The sequence below is a fragment of the Trichoderma virens genome, assembly GCF_000170995.1.
Source record: "Trichoderma virens Gv29-8 chromosome Unknown TRIVIscaffold_82, whole genome shotgun sequence".
NCBI classification, from domain to species: Eukaryota; Fungi; Ascomycota; class Sordariomycetes; order Hypocreales; family Hypocreaceae; genus Trichoderma; species Trichoderma virens.
The window spans coordinates 888678-909977 of record NW_014013667.1 but is presented as its reverse complement, the minus strand read 5'-3'; the positions used below and the strand labels follow the sequence as shown (position 1 = coordinate 909977).

Below are 21300 nucleotides of genomic sequence, written 5' to 3'. Positions count from 1 at the left end.
TTAAATATTTTTTAAAAATAATTAAAGTTTTTTTTTTATTAAAAGTTTATTTTTAAAGTTATTTAAAAAGAAAAAGTCCTTAAATAAATATTATTATATTTTTAAAAATAAATAAAATTATAAAAATAACTATAATAATATTTTAAATAATTATTAACTTAAATAAAAATAAAATATTTTTATATATAAAAATTAAAAAAAAAGTAAATAAAAAAATAAATATAAAATAACTTTATATTTATATAATAATTATAAAAAAATATTTAAAATTATAATAGTAAATTAATATTTATTTATTTTATTTTTTATAAAAATAAAAATTATAAATAATATATAAATTATTATTTAAAAATACTAATATATAAGTTAAAAAGTATATATTTTTTATAATATTAAAATAAAAAAAAAATAAAAAAAAATAAATATAATATTTATTATTTAACTTTAATTTTAAAATACTTTTATTTATTTTTTAATAATTAAAAAAAATAAAGTAAAAAAAAGTAAATAATTTATTTTTAACTCTTTAATATTAAAAATTAAATAAAATAATAATAAAATAAATAAAAGCTTTATTTACTTTATAAAAAACAGCAGTAAATTTTAATAAATAAATAAAAAAATTATATTAATAAAAGCTTAAATATATTTTATTACTAAAGTATATACTTTATTAACTTTTTTATAAATAAGCTTTTAATTAGTAGATTAATAGTTAAGTGGGTAATTATTAGTGAACACTGGCTGTTATATGTTTTTTGCTTTTTAATATCTTAGGTTAACTTATTTACTTAAACCGAATTACCCCTGCACTTAAGTATATACGACCATATCCATTAGAATATATGGGATTACGTCCGCTCTCCCAGAGTTAAGCTAATGAGAGGCAGATTAGTAGTTAAGTGGCTGACCATCAGCGAACATCGGCTGTTATATGTTTTTATTTTTGCTTTTTTATACCTGTTTGACGACTGTTTTATGTGAGGGGACTTAACACCAAGACAAGCACATACAACCATAGGTAGTGGAGACCTCAGGGCCCCGTCAAGTTTATGCTTTGTGTTTATGGATGGCTATTTTCAGCAACTTATACCTGTAGAATTAGAGACCAATGTTACTATTTCCAGAGACTTGTAAATAACGAGGCAGTATACAGCTCATAACGAAGGCTTGATTATAAAAGAGGCGCATTAAGTTAAAATGAATAGAAAAGGAAGAAAAAAAAAAAGATATTAAGTAGATAAATAATAAAAGAATAATATTGATTAATTTATGTTAATTTATTTAAGACTTTAATATTTTTTATACCTTAAGGAACATAAGTTACCAACCTGGTTGTGCAGAGTGCGAGCTCCGCATATTGGAGCCATGGCTAAACCAACCATTACATTAACGTTTGGTTAAGAGAAACAGGTTTCCTGAAGGCCAGGTTTTTATTTTTAATATATGAAAAGAGTTTTAATTCTCGCGCGTGTACCCCGCCACGCTTCGGCTGAGGTGTTAGAAGGCCGCTGATCCAATCCGGAAGTGAAGAGGAAATAAAAAGAGGACTCAAGGCTCCCGCAACATGCATGTGGGATATATTAGCACAACAAGTGTTAATATGCTATAGATTATCTCTAACTATGTGGGCTGGGAGGGAAACCTGAGGTGGGAGTAAATCGATCCGGCTAGCGAGTAGTATATATTCCCTAAGCTTAATCCGCTCCCCGCCCTGACAATGGTGATCCCTGTTCGCATTCGGCCCTACGGCTTTTCAGAGGAGGCAGCCAGGACGACCTCTCCAAGCGCTGGGGAGCCCCTGCATCCAATCTAAAGACCTGCAGGCCTTATTAGCATGGGATTCTCCTTTTGCAATGGGAACAAAGCGCGGTGTAATTTGGCGAACATTCGCATTTGTCGATCCTGTTGTTGGTCGACCGAGCAACGGTCGCCTCAAGTAACGAATAAATCCAAGCGTCGGAAGCCCTGGCGTGTTTGACGTGTGCATCCCAGCAAGGCATCCCAGCAAGGCATAATTTCAGCACAGCCTGCAGGCAGCTGAATGCCTGCGGTGACAAAACAACGAATCACGATGTCTATACTCCGTAATACCAGCGAAAATCAGGCTCCAACCACCAGCCTGACTTGCGGCTCAAACTCGTTCTTAATTTTCCTCCCCACTGCTCCCAGGTTTACCTCTTCTGCTGCACCAGTCGCAACCCCTCGGCAATATACTCCATCAAAGCTCGTTTGAAGAGGCATGGATAAGCACATGACGGGTCTGTCCACCCCAGCAGCGTACATACTCAACGAACCGAGACCTTTTTGCCCCGCGTGATGAAAGTGGTAGAGCATGGAGGCTCCCGAGAGCAGAAAGAGAACTCGAAGCGACGATGATGCACTCTCGATCCGCTCGAAACGACACCAATCGAACAATGGCGACGGGCAAAGCCTTTGCCACAGCGACTACACCGTTGGCTGGGTTTGCGCTCTACCCATTGAGATGGCAGCGGCAAAAGCTATGCTAGACAGCATTCACGTCCCTTTGCGCCGCAAGGAAGGCGATATCAATACCTACACCTTCGGCCGCGTTGCTGAGCATAATGTTGTTATCGCATGCCTCCCAGCGAGCCAATACGGCACAAACAACGCCGCTACAGTGGCCAGCAATATGAGTCGAAGCTTCTCCTCGATCACCACTCGATTGATGGTTGGAATTGGTGGTGGAGTGCCCGATAGCGGGATCGACATACGATTAGGAGATGTTGTCGTCGGGAATGAAGTGATGCAGTACGACTTGGGCAAGGTCTTGCCCGACGGCCAGTTTCAGCGAACAGGCCGCACTACCACACCCCCTCACACGATCATGACTGCTGTGTCCAAGTTACAAGCAGATTATGAGAATGCGCCCAGCGGAATTCCCAGCATCCTCTTGGACATGCTTGGCCAAAACGAGCAAATGATCTCATACGCCCGACCTAGCTTGCCGGATCGCTTGTTCCGTCACACATACAAGCATACGCATGAGATGGACAGCTGCGAGCGCTGTAATCTATCGGAGGTTCTAGAACGACCTCATCGGGAGACCACGGCACCCAGAGTCCACTATGGCAAAATTGCATCCGGCAACCAGGTCGTCAAGGACGGCGAATTACGTGCTAAGATGGCGGAGGAACTTGGTATCATCTGCTTGGAGACCGAGGCTGCAGGACTGCATGATTCTCCTTGCCTTGCTATTCGCGGCATTTGCGACTACTCAGATTCTCACAAGAACAAAGCATGGCAGAAATATTCCGCTGCTGTCGCTGCTGCTTACGCCAAGGAACTCCTGTTAGTCATGCCTACACAGCAACGAAGGGATGAAGAAGCAAGGTCCCACAAACGTTCTGTTAATGATAATAGTTTTGGAAACAACACTGTTATCAGCCAGGGTGACATTCATTATCATCTAACACACAGTCCTCTATCATCCAAAGCTAATCAAAAGACTCATGTTGTTCCATATCCCCGTAACGAAAATGTAATCCAGCGCCAAGATTTGGTAGAGCAACTGGACCAACATCTTCCACGGGAATCAAAATTCTATAGCGCTGCTTTTTGGGGACTAGGAGGATTAGGGTATGTTCTCGTTTAAGCAAAATGGTACATGGACGTTTATTGACTAAGTGACTTAGAAAAACCCCTACAACAGGTATGTGTTGAAGCTTCGAATGTTGTATTCTTGACTGATCCCCTCGCAGACCCAAGATCGCTCCAGAGTCGAATAGAGGCAGTGTTGGGCTCATTAACGTTTGAGCAAATCAACTCGCGCCATGCGACAATCAAGACTCAACATTCCAAAACTTGCCAATGGTTGCTTGGCCACCCAAAGTACGTCGAGTGGCTTGAATCAATCCATTTTGCCAGCCATCATGGATTCCTGTGGATCAATGGAAAGCCCGGCGCTGGGAAGTCAACATTGATGAAGTTTGCCTACACCTACATGAAGAACAAGTGGAAAGCAACAACCGACGCAGCCGTCATCTCTTTCTTCTTCAACGCCCGAGGCGTTCACCTGGAAAGGTCAACAGAGGGAATGTATCGGTCCTTGCTTTTTCAAGTCATTCAAAAATTCCCGGACGTCTTACACGATTCAGACCACGTCTTCCAAGCCAGGCACAACCAGGCCACCTGGGATATCGAGACGCTCCAGGCTCTTTTCACCCATGCGGTTACCAGACTTGGCCAGCGACAGATTACCTGCTTCATCGATGCTCTGGATGAATGTGACATATCTGAGGTTGAGAACATGGTCGAGTGTTTCGAAGACCTTGGAGATCAAGCTGCCGAAAGCCAAACGAAAATTTACATATGTTTTTCCAGTCGCCACTATCCGCATATCGAGATACGTAACGGATTAAAACTCACGTTAGAGGATCAGCCAGGCCACGGCGAAGACCTTGTGAAGTATGTCCGAAGCAAATTACGAGCCGGCAACAGCAAGGCGTCTCAGGAGGTCTCTGCCGAAATCCTAGAGAGGGCCTCAGGAGTTTTTCTATGGGTGGTACTCGTCGTTGACATACTTAACAGAGAGTTCCGCAATGGTCGCATGTGGGCAGTAAAGCGGCGACTAAGGGAGCTGCCCGATGGGCTTAGTAACCTTTTCAAGGATATACTTTGCCGGGACAATCAGAATATGGACGATCTGTTACTTTGCATCCAGTGGATCTTATATGCAGCAAGACCCTTGACGTGTGAAGAGTACTACTTTGCCCTCGTATCAGGACTGGACCCAAGCCCTGAGAACTTGGTTAGGTGCGATCGAGAATCCACTACCACTGGTGACATGGAGCTGTATCTTCTTAGCTCTTCGAAAGGCCTTGCCGAACTTGTCAAGTCGAAGAAGCGAACTGTGCAGTTCATTCATGAATCGGTACGCGATTTTCTCATCAAGGACAACGGGATTCGCCAGTTATGGCCAAACCACGCAGCGAACTTTGAAAGCTACAGCCACGATCGACTGAAACAATGCTGTGACAATTATTGTAACATTGACATTTCCGAAATCGTACCCCAGGGCGAGCCTCTGCCTACCGCCTCGTCAAAGCTGGCAAAAGAGCTACGTACTCGAGTCTCAAAGGAGTTCCCATTTCTTGACTACGCGACACGACATGTTCTTCATCATGCAAATTCTGCCGAGGACGATTTTCCGCAGATTACATTCTTGAGGAACTTCGGATTGAAGCGCTGGCTTTATTTGTCCAACTTGTTTCAACAGTATGAAGTTCGTCGTTACACAACCGAGGCTTCTTTAGTCTACATCCTTGCTGAACACAACCTACCGTCTCTTGTCCGATCTGCAGTTGACAACGGATTTGATGCTCATCCGAAAGGAGAGAGATGCAAATACCCTCTTTTGGTTGCTCTGAAATATGGCCATGAAGAGGTACTCAAGGCACTTCAGCCTCATTGCAAGGCCTTGGACAAAATTATTAGTCAAGATGATTACCACAAAGCGTTCTCGCTTCCAGGAACTACGACCGTGCTCCATTATGCTGCGGAGCACGGCTATCTATTACTCCTAACACACTTACTCGAATTCATGACACCAACAATTAACGCACAAGATAGGCGGTATGGTGGCCGTACTCCTTTGAGTTATGCAGCGCACTATGGCCATGAAGCTTGTTTACGAGCGCTGCTCTCCTGCGGTGCCCACATCGAGGCCGCCGATGAGGACGGCCGGACGCCGCTGTTGTCTGCCGTGATTGGGAAAGGGGGGAGGAATGAGGCCGTTGTGCGGCTGCTGCTTGACCGGGGCGCGCAGATTGAGGTGACTAACGAGTACGGCTGGACGCCGCTGTTGCTTGCCGTGGGTTATTATGGGGTAAGGAATGAGGCCGTTGTGCGGCTGCTACTTGACCGTGGCGCGCAGATTGAAGCAGCTGACAAGGACGGCCGGACGCCGTTATCGTATGCTGCAGAGAATAGGAGCGAGAACGGGAACGAGAATGAGCCTGTGATACAGCTGCTGCTTAACCGGGACGCGCAGATTGAAGCAGCTGATAAAAATGGCCGGACGCCGTTATCGTATGCTGCAGAGAACGGCAACGGGATCAAGGCCATTGTACAGCTACTGCTTGACCGGGGCGCGCAGATTGAGGCGGCTGACAAGGACGGCCGGACGCCGTTATCATATGCTGTAGAGAATAGAAGCAAGAACGGCAATGAGGCCGCTGTGCAGCTGCTGCTTGACCGGGGCGCGCAGATTGAAGCAGCTGACAAAGACGGCCGGACGCCGTTATCGTATGCTGCAGGGAACGGGTTTGGGAACGAGGCCATTATACGGCTGCTGCTTAACCGGGGCGCGCAGATTAAGGCAGCTGACAAGGACGGCCGGACGCCGTTATCATATGCTGCAGGGAACGGGAATAGGAACGGGAACAAGAACGAGCCTGTGATACGGCTACTGCTTGACCAGGGCGCGCAGATTGAAGTAGCTGACAAGGGCGGCCGGACGCCGTTATCGTATGCTGTAGCGAAGTGGAACTGGAACGGGGACGAGAACAAGCCTGTGATACAGCTGCTGCTTGACCGGGGCGCGCAGATTGAAGCAGCTGACAAAGACGGCCGGACGCCGTTATCGTATGCTGCAGAGAACAGGAGCTGGAACAGGAATGAGGCCGCTGTGCGGCTGCTGCTTGACCGAGGCGCGCAGATTAAAGCAGCTGATAAAGACGGCCGGACGCCGTTATCATATGCTGCAGGGAACCGGACAAACTGGGACCGGAACTCAAACGAGGCCACTGTATGGCTGCTGCTTGACCGGGGCGCGCAGATTGAAGCAGCTGACAAAGACGGCCGGACGCCGTTATCATATGCTGCAGAGAACAAGAGCGAGCACGGGAATGAGGCCGCCGTGCGGCTGCTGCTTAACTGGGGCGCGCAGACCGAGGCGGCCGACAAGCATGGCCGGACGCCGCTATCGTACGCCATGGATCGGGAAGGGGGTAGGAATGAGGCCGTTGTGCGGCTGCTCCAATTACATAGTGCTAAACCTTCGTCGATAATATCGTCTTAACCTGTTACATACCTAGTATCTTGGGCAAATAGAAACTGCGAGAAACTGCTTCCGCAATCTCACACACATGGCCAGGTGCCACGCGTAGCGTTTACTCTTGCAGAAGTTTCTTAATAACGCCGTGACATGTACCAAGTATGACAGCCAACACTCCGCAACGAGCATGAATGGACATCTCTTTTCAGTGGTCTACTAAGGCACCTGTCTCCTTCTGTGGGAGCGTCTCCGTCTCCTTGAAATAGGTAATGGAAAATTTGGGGTTCTGTCAAGCACGGCTATTACTATAGGCACTGAGAAGCCTTACAATAGCGAATGTATGTCAATCCCCAAGTTTCAGGCTTCTTGTTCTACACCGTCAGTGCCCACAGCTCGCTTCCTATTACATGCAGGACTAACTTGATTTATTACAGACAATTATAGTATCAGGCTGTGCCAGTCAATATTTCCACCTCATTCTCTGATGCCGGTGGGCTCTTGTTGTATACGCCGAGATGCTGCCCTTGATCAAATAGCTTGCCAATCTAACCCTGGAGCCTAAATACATGTAGGTTACAGTCCCGCTGGCACTTCTCATGCGGCATATAAGCGATAGCTTTTTCTTGTACGTCGTTTGATAGAACCCTAAGTGATGCAAGGAAAGCTTAATATAAAGCAATAAATAACAGGCTAGTGTTTTTACACAAGTAATCTAGAGCTTGTGAAGACGGTGCAAATATAGCTGCATCACTGGATTCCAATACCTTGAAAGGCCTCCTCTTGTAGCAAACAAGTCTTCACATGTTGCCAAGAACTTGGATCAGATAGGCCAGCCGGCTTGTGCTCCTTGAATAAAGCTCTCGTCGCCACTAAGCCTACACCCACCCTCTTGAACCAACGGTGTTGTGAATTGTCCAACCCCCCGCTCTAACAAGTAGAACTGCCAGTCTTGCGCCGATCGTGTAAAGAGATTGCAAATATGGTGTCTGATGGCGTTATAAGCTCATCGAGTAGTGCCAGGCCCACGGCGTCGTGATCTGATGCTGGATTAGGGCGCCACTTGATGTTTTTGACCAGCGGCGATTGACGAAAATGCGAAAATCTAAACCACGAGACATTGTGGAGATTATACTCGTAGGATGAATGGAAGCACATTCTTTCGTCTTCGTCTTGTGGCTCTGTCATGATCAAGACTTTAGCACACCGCGCCCGGAGGCTTAATATGCCTGACTGGTGGTCAATGGCCCAATGGCGAGGATGAAACGTCATAGTGGGTGGTCGGAAGAGCTCAGAAAAGAACATTTGTATCGTCATGGATGCCCATGACCAAGAAGGTATCCTAAATTGGCTGGTAGCGCAACGCCTACCGGCGATGTCGTCGAGGGAGAGATTTTCCAAGTGATGCCGACGAAGCGCGTTGATAACCCATGCCTGTATCGCTGGCATGTTGCTGCTCCAGTGGCCGAAGTAGCAAGTATCCATGTCCACCACAAATGACACTCGTTCGATCAAGCCCTGGATAGCCGGCAATCCGTTGGAAATGCGCGTGAGGTTGCGTGCTCTATAATCGCTGACAACTTGCCCCCAAGCATACCAAACCTCCTTGGCGAGACTATCTCAACCCATCACGAGTGTGGGGGGCGTAATCGTCCCGGTGTCCTCGTATTCCATTCTTGTTCTGCACTTCCAGACGGTTTGGCCTCGCCGGTAATAGACTATACGCCGAGGCAATAGCCACTCCTGAGTGATCCAAGCGCGACTCCCAAGCACGCCCAGATGCGTCAAACTCGTATCGGCTTTGCCGTAATAGACGCCGTTCAAGGGAAGGTGTCGAACGCACAACACGCTTCCCTCTTTCGCTGCACGGGGAAGTTGGACCACAGTCTCATGGGGACGATCGACGAAACAGCCTTCCGTGGAATCGGATGCCCCAGAAGCTGCTATCGTCAGTTAAGACTGCTCATAAATCTTCCCCATAATGGCAGCTTCGTGTTCCCAATCTCTGGAGTCATCTTGAATTATGCAAAGAGAATTAATCCATATATACTCAACTCCAAGTCTTCGGGTTATCTGCATTGCTTCGCGGAAAGACTTCGGAAGCTTGTTCCACGGAATCATTTACTGATGTTTTACGTAATTTTAATGGATCGTCGTGAGCGGCCGCTTCTCCGGAGGCCCCCAGCAGTGGCTCAAGGCAACGTATGGCGCTCGCAGGCTCGCAGCTTTTGTCTCGAGCAGTCTTGGCTCCGGCAGCTCTTCAGAGCCGCCAATGTAGATGATTCTGGTTGGCTGCATCTGCTTGGGCTGGTTGCAGGCGACTGACCCGGTGAAGAGATTTCGACACTTGTCGTAGGATTCATCACAGCCTCGGAGCCAAGAACGAACAAATAATAAAGATCTGTGAGTGTTTAAAGACTGTTCAGGAAGATGCAATGTGCAGAATTCTTCTCAGTCGTCATTCAAGTTTTCTATAATACTTTGTGAGTATATCTTTTACTGCCAGCGATAGTTTTGTATACTGTCATCACCTGGATACGTCAATTTCTCTAAGTAAGTCACAGCCACGGACTTCAACGTCTCTCCAATCTCGGTTAAGCATAACGCCAGATATATCTTTTGGGGCACAATAGTCACAGGCCTTACGTATTTGGCTGAAAGCAGTTTGAGAACACCGTCAACGGTTCTATCTTTTCCACTAAGGTATGGGTAGTTGTCTGTTGCAATCATTGACATCATTAAGGCGCACAGATTGCACGTAAGCCCCGAGGTGAAGATATCAGGAAGCGTCAAGTGTGTATATTTTCCCTCCGACGCAAGTCCCTCTAGCGTAAAAGCGGAGCAATTACGGCAGAGAGCCATCATGTGTCGAGGCAATTAATTAAGATGAATGGAAATGGAAGAGCAGATGACCTGGAGAAATGTGTAAGCCGAAGTGACAAAATGCAGTGATGGCTGTTTATATATACCGATGGCAGTACCTCGTACGTATGGAAAAGACCCCAAAGCAATCCAGATGAATGCCGGGCGACCAATATACATGGGCACCCAATTCTCGTTATAGTATTGCAGCCCAACACCTTGGAGATGCAACATTCGGTTTGGAAGTCGGTGTTTTCGATCTCTGCAGCAAGAGAACGCCACACTTGCGACCTACACACCTTACGATATAGATTTTAATTAATTTTAATAGAGTCTTTATACTGCACTTCAGTTATAGTTAAATATATTTTTAAGCCTATCTTTCTTACTTTATATAATATCTTACTAACTATATATAGTCTTTTTTATTATCTATATAAATTCTTTAAGATTTACTTTATCTTTACTATAATAATTAAAATATTTTATTATAATAATAATATTTTCTTTTATTATTATATATTCTTTTTTTATTTCTTAAATTACTTATTTTATATCTTTTAATAAAATAATATTATTTTAATTATAGTTAAATATATTAAATACTTTAATAGCGTTTTTATATAAATTTTATTAAGTAATAAACTTTAAGGTATATAGTTAAAATTAATTAAAGTAAATAAAAAGGTAGTTAATTAAGCAGTTATTAAAATTTAATTAATTTAATAATATTTTATTATATTCTTTTAACTTTTTTAATAAAATTAAATTTAAATATATTAAAGCTAAATATATAAAAATATTTTTTAAATTTATCACTATTTAATTACCTTTTATTTTTTATATTTATTAAAAAAACTAAAGTATTACTATATAAAAAGTTTAAAGTAATTTTAAAAAGATTTTAATAGCTTATAACTTTATTAATATATTGTTAATTTTTATTAAAACTTTAATATAATTTTTATAAATCTTTATATTAAGGAAATAAAAATATATATAGCAAAATTAATAAATAAATATAAATATAAAATTATAATAATATTTAAAATATATATATATATTTTTAATTATTTATATATAAGGTAAATAAAAAGTTTTAATATATAAAATAAAGCTAAAATACTAACGCTAGTATAAAGTTAGTAAAAGCTATATAAATAAACTAAGTGAAGTTATAATATTATATTATATATAAGTTATTAATAGAAACTAAATATCTATAGACTTTATAATCGTAGGGCCCTTAGCGCTTAAAAAAGGCTTCCACTAATAGTAAAAGCATCCCTATTACTATTAATATTCTTATTACTATTAATGTCTTTATTACTATTGGTGTTTTTATTATTATTAATATCTTTTATAAAATTAAGTATAGCTTTTTTAATTACACTTTCCTCTTTAATTAAAACTTCTTTTATAAATATTAAATATTATATTTTAATTAATTATTTTAAAAATAAAAAAAATTAATATAATATAAAGTTTAATAATAAAATAATATATATATAAATATAATAATAATAAAAATTTACTACTTTAATTAATTTTTTTAAATAATATATTTAAAAAACTATTAATATTTTTAAAAATAAAATACTTTAGTTAATAAATAATAATTTTATAAAATAAAAGTTAATTTTTAAAAAATTTATATTATAATTTTAAAATTATTATTATAGTATAATTAAATAAACTAAAATTAAAATATTTTTTTATAAAACTTATATTTATTTTTAAATTATTAATAATAATTATTAATATATTTACTTTTATTAATAAAATTATATATAATTATAAAATTTATTAAAGTATTTTTTTTATTATTATATAAATATTAAAGTATATTTATTCTAATATAAAAGCTAATAATAAAAGTATTTTAAATAATACTTTTTATTATAAATATTTTAACTTTTATTATTTAAAAATTATATTATAAAAAAAATAAAAAAGTATTCTATTTATATTTAAAATAACTTACTTTTTATTTATAGTTTTAATTTATTTATATATAAAAAAAATACTAAAATTAATTTATTTATAGCTATAAGGGAAAATATTATAATATATTAACTGTGGTTAAATAGTGGTATTTTTTAAATATAATAATTATATTAATTAATAAATTTCTAAAAATATTAATTAAAAGTATATAGTTTTAATTTAAAGTAAATTATAAGTTTAAAAGTCTATTAAAAAATAAATATATTAAAAAGTTAATTTTTAAATAAAATATACTTTAATATATAAATCTATAATTGTTTTATTAATACTTAAAATATTTTTTTTAATATAATTATAAAATATAAAAAGATCTTTTTAAATATTTATAAATTAATATTTAAAGTTATTAAATAATAACTTTTAATTTAAAAATAAATAATTAAATCTTTTTTTAATAATTAAAAATGTTTAATTAATAATATTATTTAATAAATTTAATTATAAAAAAATAATTTTAATAATTATTTTATTACTTAAAGTATTTTTACTTTAAAACTATTTATTAATACTTTAAGGCCTTAAGCTATACACTAATTAAAAAGGTTTTACTTAATACTTATATAAAAAAAGCCTATTATAAAATATATTAAATATTTATTTATAACTATATTTTTTCTTTAATTTCCTTTTTATTTAATTATTTAGTTTTACTAAATACTATAATAAAATAAAGTTAAAGTATAAAATATTTAATATAGTTAATAAACTTAGTAAATATAATATTATTAAAAGCTTTTATAATTATTATTAACTTTAAATAATAATTAAATATAGTATAAATATAAATATTAATTAACTTAACTAAAATTAAAACTAGTTTAAAATCCTTATATAGCTAAGCTATAGTATTATAATAAAAAAAATTAACTAAATACTTATAATAAATAAAAAATAAAAATTATTTTATTACATAATAATATTAAAAATATTATATTATTTACTAAAATTATTATTAAATATAAATTAAATTAAAAAATAATAAACTATAGTATTTTAATTAGTTTTTTTATATTTATATTTTTTATATTTAATAGCTATTACTAAAATATATTTAATTTAAGTAATAAATAAAATTTAACTAAGTAAATTATTATTATTAAGCTTAAAGTAATATTTTTATTAACTATTTTTAAAACTTTTTAATATAAACTTTTAATTATTAAAAATAATTTATTTTAAAGTATTTAATATAATATTAAAACTTTATTTAATTTTTAATATAATATTAAATAATATTTTTATAGCTTTAGGTAGTTTTAGATTTTTATTTAATATTTTATATTTAATATTTATATTAACTAATTATAAGTTTATAATTTATATTTTTACTAATAATTATTTTAAGTTAGTTTTAAAAATTAAAAATAAAATTAAAAAATTTAAAATACTATAAGATCTTTATTAATAAAATATTATATTAAAATTAAATAATTTAAACTAACGTTTTTTTTAAAGCATTAAATTTATATTATAATTATTATTACTTTTTTTTAAAATTAAATAAAGGATTAGTAAAACTATAGCTTAATTTAACTTTATATTTTTTTATAATATTAAAAGCTATTAGTTTAAGAAAGCTAAAAAACATTATTTAAAAAAAAAAAAAAAGATTAAATATTAACTTAAAATAATTAATTTATTTTTAAATATATTTGTATTTTATAATAATATAGTTAAATAAAATAAAATAAAAAAATAAAAAATATATATATTTTAAATACTTAATATAATAGCTATAGATAATATTACTGTAATAAAATATTTATTATTACTTTTTTAAAATAAATATATATTTAAAGTAAAAAAGTAAATTAATTTATTAATAGCCCTATAATTTTTAATATAAACTAGCTTAATAACCTTAATAAATATATACTTTTAATATATTTTAAATATATATATTAAACTATATTTATAAAATAAAGAATAAATATACTAAAGTTACGTCTATATATACTTTAATAAAATAAATTTTAAATAGAAAAAAAGCTAGTGTAATTGTAATTTAACTGCTAACCTTAAAGTATTTAAAAAGGCACTTAGTGTTTAAAATAAATCCTAGGCTATTTATTATAAATTTACCACTTTATAAAGCATAGTTATAGATTATTATTAAATACAGCAGTTTTTTATTAAACTTTACTTATATAATTTTTACTATTTATATATTTACTTTATATAATTAATAAAAATGTTAATTATATAAAATATATTTAATAAATTATATTATAGTTTATAGTAAATAAAGTAATAATATAAATTAATTTACTTTAAAAGTTATTAAATAACTATAATAATTAATTAAGTAATATTTATTATAGCTTTATTTTAGAGGGAGGGGTAAACCCAATAGCTTAATAAAAGATAAAAAGCATAGGCAATAAGTATATTACTAATACCAGAACTTTAATAAGTGTATATTATATAAATAAAAAAACAGTAGCGTTAGCTTTATTTTAATTATAGGTAGAGGAATAAACGGTTATAACTATCCTAAGTGCGGGGTTATTTAACCTCTAAAAACGGAATCCTATAACTTTAGAATTAGAGTCTTAGGATATAAAAAATAGAAGACATTGCACTTAAGAGAAGTGCTTGACGGGACTCCGAATTCCCCTCTACCTATGGTCGTATGTGCTGGATTACAGGTGCAATTCTGTTTAACTGGACCAGTTGACGGAGGATATCAAAAACATACAATAGCCGGTGGTCGCTGATGGTCACCCACTACCAATCTGCCTCTTCTTAGCTTAACTCTGGGAGAGCGGACGGGACAGAGATAAAAGTGCGTAACATAAGGGACAGATTATCAAGCACCCCATCTGTGGCTTTGCGGCTGGACAGGGCCCATAACAAGTAGCTAGATGACCAATGTTGATTTCGCTAGCATTTCCTATAAAAAGAAAGACAATGAAAATTCCTGTGGGTGTTAAATTGTAACGTAAAATATGTAAAATTGAAGCTATTTGCAGCTGGAAGTTACATGTAAACGCCGGCAGTTATGGAGTTGTAACTACCTAAGTAGCTAGCATTGGTCGATCTGGATAACCTTGACTGACCTAGATGACCTTGTTCTATCTAACTAGTTGATTTTGATCAAACGGGGTGACTTTGATTAAACAGGATAACTTATATCGGCAGCTTTGTTTAACCCTATAAATTACAAAACACTAAAAACAAGCATCAACTGTATTATTTACAGCTTCAAATTTAACTACATACCCTTGTGTATAGCCAATCTAGTAGTATGTAGCAGCTGGAATCGGCGTTTAGCCACTGCAAAGCCACAGATAGGGTGCATGTTACTCCAGGATGGGGTGCCTGATAGTCCGTCCCTAACAGTAATATTATTGACAGTTGGACTTACTGGTTCACATACATAAGTTGAAAATGGGAAGGGAAAAAATTGGAAGGAAAAAAAAAATTGTCCCCCGACCCGGGATTCGAACCCGGATCTGCCACCCCTTTCGGGCATGGTTCCGCGCAGTAGGCTTCCCCACGTGTCACAGGCTATGCTACCATTGCAACAGTCAAGGTTTTTTTGGTCTGGTTTGGTTGCAAGGTGTAGTTAAATTTTACCTTATAACCCCTCCAGCAAACATCACCAGCTGTTTGGACAGAACTAGTGAACCTCGCTTATTAATTGCATTGCAATCAATATGGGATGCTGCGCATTCAAGTTGTACTTGAACAAACAGCTCACACATCAAAAGGTAACAAGTCGGAATGGGATTCCAAGCAATACAAGTATGTGTGGGAGTGGTCCTTTTATCTGCGTGATTTACCAGGTAGGGCTGAAAACATGTGGGCGCTGTTAAGCCAATTGAGAACATTCCCCCACCACACTCCAGTGGGCGAGCGTCTTAGCGCGGGGGTTGGTTAACCACTAAAAACGGAATCATGTGACTCTAAATTTGGAGTCTTAGAATGTAAACAATAGAAGACATTAACTTAAGAAAAGAGCTTAACGGGACCCCAAATTCTCCTCTACTTATAGTTATATATACTTAATTACAGGTATAATTTTATTTAATTAAATTAATTAACGGAAGATATTATAAAAATAAAAAATATATAATAATGTTTATTTATAGTTATTTATTTAACTAACTATTAATTATTAATTTATAAATATTAAAAATATAATATATTATAAATTTTTTAATAATATAATTTTAATTATTTAATAATATAATTTTAATTATTTAATAATATAATTTTAATTATTTAATATATATATATTTTAATTATTTAATATATATATATTTTATAAAAAAATAATAAATTTAATAATTATTTTTTATTATTAATTAAATTAAATTTTAAAATAAATAAAAAAAAATTATTTAATAAAATTATTTAATAATATATTTTTTTTTTATTTTTTTAAAAATAAAATTAAATATTTTAAATATTTTATTTATTTTATTATTTTTTTTAAATATATAATTATAAAACTTTTTTAAAAAAAAAATAATAGTTTTTATTATTTATTTTTTATATATTTTTAATAATATATTTAAATATAATTAATTAAAAATTATTAATAATATAAAAATTTTTATTAATTAAATTTAATATAAAATTATTAATTATATAATAAATATTAAAATATATTTATTAATTATTTTTATAAAATAAATAAAAATTTATTATAAATAATTAATTTAAAGTTATTATTAAATAATTTATAATTATAATTTAATTTTTTATAAAAATATAAAATTTATTATTATTATAAATTTTAAAAAATATAAATTAATTAATATATTTTAATTTTATTTATTTAAATATAAAAATTATAAATTAATTTATTTAATATTTAAATATAATAATTTTAATAATATTATAATAATATTTTATAAATAATTTATTATTATATTAAATATTTATAATAATTTATAATTATTATATAATATAATTAATTTATAATTATTATATAATATAATTAATTTTTTTTTATTTTAAATAAATTTTATATTATTAAAAATTATTTTAAATTATATTATATAATTTTTTTTTAATAATTAAATTTTTATATATAATTAAAAACTTTTTTATAATATATTAAAATTATTTATTAAAAATAAGCTTTATTAATATTTTATTTAATAATAATATAAATTTTATAATTTAGTTAATTATAAATATAATTATATTATTTTTTTTTATTATAAAAGTATTTTTTAAAAATAAAATTAAATATAAATATATTATTTATTTTTTATTAATAATAATAAATATACACTAAACGTAGTTAAATTTAAATTAGATTACTTATTAAAGATATTTATCTGTAAATAAGTAAGGTTATACGCTGGATATACCCGCTACTTTAAGAGATGGCAAAGGAGTCATCTCGGGTGAGCTGGGTGCTTGGGATGACCCGATGGGCGCCTTAGGTGACGTTGAGTGCGCCGGGGAAAGGCTCTTCTCTTCCATTCTAAGGCATTCCTCCAGCTCCGCAGAGTATAACAAAGCTAGAAGACGTAAAGGACAAATTACTCCAAGTGTGCCGCGCACCGGACCCTTCTGGAGACAAAACTGCTACGACTTATGGCACAGGTCCCAACACAAACAGCCTTATTACCTCTCTCTTTCTCTCTCTCTCTCTATACCAGTCATTATTCAGGAAGTCATCTGAAGCCTGCCGCAATATGACTAAAATGGAGCAGAAGGTTACGGTGCCATTTAAGCTGGCGGCAAACATGATCCCCCAAGCCGCATAAGGTAGCTATGTATATAGACAAAATGTAGTGACTTTATGGCGACGAAGTATCAGTATATTATAGGGAAGATTCAGAGACTATGTAGTACGGGTACCATAAGAAGGTGGCCAGTAGTGCTCGTACTGCTGGGTATTGCTGGCGTAGCTACTATTCTGGCGTAGTGCGTTTTAGTTCATGCCCACTTCCCCAAGAAGCTCATGAGAACCATGCCAGCAATAAGACCAAAACCGGCAAAACCAGTGACCAAGGCGTTCGAGTTGGTCAACTCCCCATCATATATCCAATCGCGAGCCCACATTTCAACCACTCCAACCCACACAAGGATACCAGCTGAAAGTGCGTCCAGCGTCCCAAGCGCAATTAGCGTAGATGGATCGTTACCATTAAATTTGTGCAAAACCCCAATGCCGATGGCCATTCCGACAGGGGTCACGAGTGCGAACGCCAACGCCATGTACATCATGTTCAACCATGACAGTTTCCTGCTTGAAAGTTCCACGTCATTTACGGCAGCTCCTGTCGTCGTATCAATCTTTCTCGAGGTCGGCGGCGACGGGCTACTGTGGCCACTATGGCTCGTTATTGTTTTATATCCCACGGCTGCAATACGAGTGCCGAGGGCAATGCCTTCGAAAACTTGGTGGAAGACGATGACAATAAACAGTGTGATGAAGAAGGAGTCACCAGCCACGACGAGGGTCAGTCCAATCACTGTTTTCCATTTAGTATGATGCCATGTAAAGTTGCGTCAAACTTGGCGACAAAGGTGTCGACAGGGCGTTGAAGATGAGTCTGAGGGAAGAACTTACGCAGGGAATGAAAGATGATACCCGCTTCCAAAACTAAAACGTTCACTACCTCATCGTTCTGTCTAGAAGATCCTGTCTCTGTCGTGCTAATTGTTCTGGATATACGGTGCGCAACATAGTCGGCCAGCCATGAGAGAAAGAGGCCAGCCATGACCACTGCCGATGTTAGACCTTCATATTCTATGGATAGGCATTCATTCGTAAACATCAACGTGGCATGTGTAAAAAGCTGTCCGAGAAGTTAATACAGCTTTTGCCGTCAATTTTATATAGTAACCAGCGAGGGGATACTTGCATGGACAAATGCAGTAGAGATTATTACACCAGTTCCAAACTGCTTTAATATTAAGAAAATGATGTGGAATTTCTTGGGTAATGTTGAGGCGAGGAATATGGGTGCAGAGACACCTAGACACCCAAGTTAATATAGCTGCCGATAATATTTGTCAAGTTATTGTTTGGTTTGTTACCTATGAAGCTCGTTACCAGAATGACGAAAAGGAGGCCGATCCTGAGAGGGATATTATAATCACGTTCCTGGCGAGAGCAGTTTTTCACGCCTTCATTTTCACCATCTCCCCCAACGCAGTGCCTTGCCAAGGTCAACAATCCTGCTTCGTGTTTTGAAGGTGGAAAAATTAGCAGGGGAAATCAAGAACACGCTTACTCGACACCAGCGTGGAAGTGACAATGCTCTCCATCGGGATCTGCAGTGTCGTCACCAGAGCTGGAACCGTCGTCTTCGCCGCCCTCGACGTCGGTGATGACTTCAACATCCTCGCCGTTAGGGTCAAGGCAGTAGCTGTGATTATATGAGTTTCCTTTTTCGCAATGTAAGCATCTCAAAGAGATTGATTACGTATCAGCGCCGTGGTGATGGCAGCCAGTATACTCTGGCGCCGGTCTCGTCGTCCCGCTTGCAATGACTTGATACTCTGTCGTACCAACCATGCAAAAACTATAGAAGAGCAATTAGACCTTTGTTACTCAAGAATTTTGGGCCGTGAATTTCGAGTTCTGAAAGGGAACACGCACAACTCAGTACCGTGTGCGTGGCAGGCGGTCACCGATTCGAAGTCATTGCTCGCAGCAGTCGCACTGGGCGCTGGAGTGACCGACGGTGCGGCGGTTGATGCTGCTTGTCGCTGAACAAATTGTGCTGGATGCAGCCCAGAAACAAGTGGCGCTAAAAGTAGTGCAAAAGTGCACAAATTTGGAGTGCGGAAAACACGGATATCCTGAGGTTGGAAGTATCCCATACTGAGGAGTTAGATGTGTTGCAATCTGATGATTCGGAAACAAGGTGACAATGATTATAGAGAAGAGGAACGTTTAATACAGTGACAAAATGTCCGATGTCTGAGCGAAGGCTGGAATTTATCGACGAGTAAGAGACTTTTTAGCTAGTTATTAAGTTGTGTTTGAACAGCCTTGAACATGCGCAAGCTTGCTTGAGGGAGGAAATAGTGCATGCCGCACATCGACGGCCAAGATCAGTCACAGCGACAATGATTCTCCATTTGATTTCCCGTTCTCGAAGCTCGAAGGTCCATCAAGGTTCCTTCGCTCTCGTAATTTTCTATTGCCACAGTCCTTGGCAAGCCAATGCCAAGAGAACGAGTGACTTTTAGACCAGGAGCTCGGGCGTACTATGGCAAAGGTCCTTCACAATGCCATGGACGCAGTTCGGATGTCTGTCCTAGAAGGTCTATCAAGGTGTTCTACTATACCTCACCGTTCAATATTGCCAAGCATCTTGGCAAGCTGATGCCAACGAGTCCGGGTCTTGGCTTTTGCCAAGATTCGCCGACTGGCAAGCGACCAATTTTGCCACTTTGGAGTGAGCCAGGAATCTATTACCAAAAAGCATTCAAATTGGAACCTGGTACGTGGGGTGTTATCAAGGGTTTCTGCAGATCTCTCTCCATCGATGTGCAGTGAGGCCTTTGATGTGATAATTAATTTCGTGAATTAACTAGGTTTCCCAAACTGTGAGTAAGAATCTGGGACATGAAAATCTCCCAGCGCTATTCGTATTCCTGGTTCCGCTCTTTATGTTGTGAGACGGTATTAGTTTGATATACAGACGGCATCTCAGAGGAACCTAGTGGTAAACTACGGACGAGCGCAAAGGTAGAGCGGTGGAGCGTGCCCTCGCCTTCAAGGACCCTTAGATATCTTACTGTGGTAGAGTTGGAATATAAGAGTTAAGCAGAAGAGCTCTTGTATTGCAATTGTTCACTGAATATATAGTTTCTTGAATGTTGCTTTAATACTGTGAAGCAGGGTGTTGAACACTGCTTTCAACTAGGTTCCTTCAGATCTATAACCAAAATGAAAGCGTCGCGCACTCTTTGCACTCCTCGGTCTGAAACTCTTAAGGTTCTAGATTATATGTATTGACGCTTTCTGTAACCTCCATATGTGTGTTTCATTGACTGTAGGTGCATTGCGTAACTGAATTTGTCAGATTACTTAGACCGGAGTTTTGGCGCTTGAAGTTATACCTCGTCGCTCATCCCAGTTGAAGAGAACTTGGATCTAGCGAGTAGCATCATCGCAGTGATACTCTGTGGTTCCATCAGGGCAGACGCCGCCATGGGAATGACAGGTGTTGCTGTTGGGTTTGCGACCGGCACAGCAGAACTCGCAGTTGCCAACAGGTGCACCGCAGTTTGTGGGTGGAACACAAGTTCGCAGAATAAGGTATGAAGTCGAAGGAGTATCGCGGGGCATGGGCGAGGTAGCCGCCGCCGCAGCCGCGAGGGCGTAAGGTAGAATGGCGAAGACCTTGAAGGAAACCATGTTGGTAAATTTAGGTTGACTAGAGGCGTGTTTTCGGGAACAATACACTGTTGTCACTCTTATGATAGTTGTT

General features: G+C 36.4%; 6 protein-coding genes across 6 annotated transcripts; 2 read left to right on the top strand and 4 right to left on the bottom strand.

The window, feature by feature from the left end:
• Positions 1-2335: 2335 nt before the first annotated feature.
• On the top strand, positions 2336-6358 carry TRIVIDRAFT_181564 (uncharacterized protein; the record flags this gene model as incomplete). The annotated part of the gene is made up of 3 exons (XM_014098676.1): positions 2336-2984; positions 3084-3400; positions 3740-6358. Coding segments are annotated over 3 exons (3585 nt in total), but the record flags the coding sequence as incomplete, so codon positions are not given.
• On the top strand, positions 5585-7107 carry TRIVIDRAFT_171801 (uncharacterized protein; the record flags this gene model as incomplete). Its single annotated transcript, XM_014098675.1, has 1 exon — positions 5585-7107. The coding sequence occupies one exon, from the start codon at positions 6609-6611 to the stop codon at positions 7029-7031; it is 423 nt and encodes a 140-aa protein (XP_013954150.1).
• Positions 7108-7945: 838 nt separating this feature from the next.
• On the bottom strand, positions 7946-8464 carry TRIVIDRAFT_224610 (uncharacterized protein; the record flags this gene model as incomplete). The annotated part of the gene is made up of 1 exon (XM_014098674.1): positions 7946-8464. The coding sequence occupies one exon, from the start codon at positions 8462-8464 to the stop codon at positions 7946-7948; it is 519 nt and encodes a 172-aa protein (XP_013954149.1).
• Positions 8465-8968: 504 nt separating this feature from the next.
• TRIVIDRAFT_155817 (uncharacterized protein) lies at positions 8969-9136 on the bottom strand (the record flags this gene model as incomplete). Its single annotated transcript, XM_014098673.1, has 1 exon — positions 8969-9136. The coding sequence occupies one exon, from the start codon at positions 9134-9136 to the stop codon at positions 8969-8971; it is 168 nt and encodes a 55-aa protein (XP_013954148.1).
• Positions 9137-17671: 8535 nt separating this feature from the next.
• TRIVIDRAFT_89677 (uncharacterized protein) lies at positions 17672-19709 on the bottom strand (the record flags this gene model as incomplete). The annotated part of the gene is made up of 8 exons (XM_014098672.1): positions 17672-18126; positions 18223-18324; positions 18423-18651; positions 18700-18830; positions 18893-19014; positions 19090-19224; positions 19282-19380; positions 19458-19709. The coding sequence occupies 8 exons, from the start codon at positions 19679-19681 to the stop codon at positions 17786-17788; spliced, it is 1383 nt and encodes a 460-aa protein (XP_013954147.1).
• Positions 19710-20559: 850 nt separating this feature from the next.
• TRIVIDRAFT_111693 (uncharacterized protein) lies at positions 20560-21293 on the bottom strand (the record flags this gene model as incomplete). Its single annotated transcript, XM_014098677.1, has 2 exons — positions 20560-20879; positions 20930-21293. One exon carries the CDS (start codon positions 21225-21227, stop codon positions 20964-20966), a length of 264 nt encoding a protein of 87 aa, XP_013954152.1.
• Positions 21294-21300: the final 7 nt, after the last annotated feature.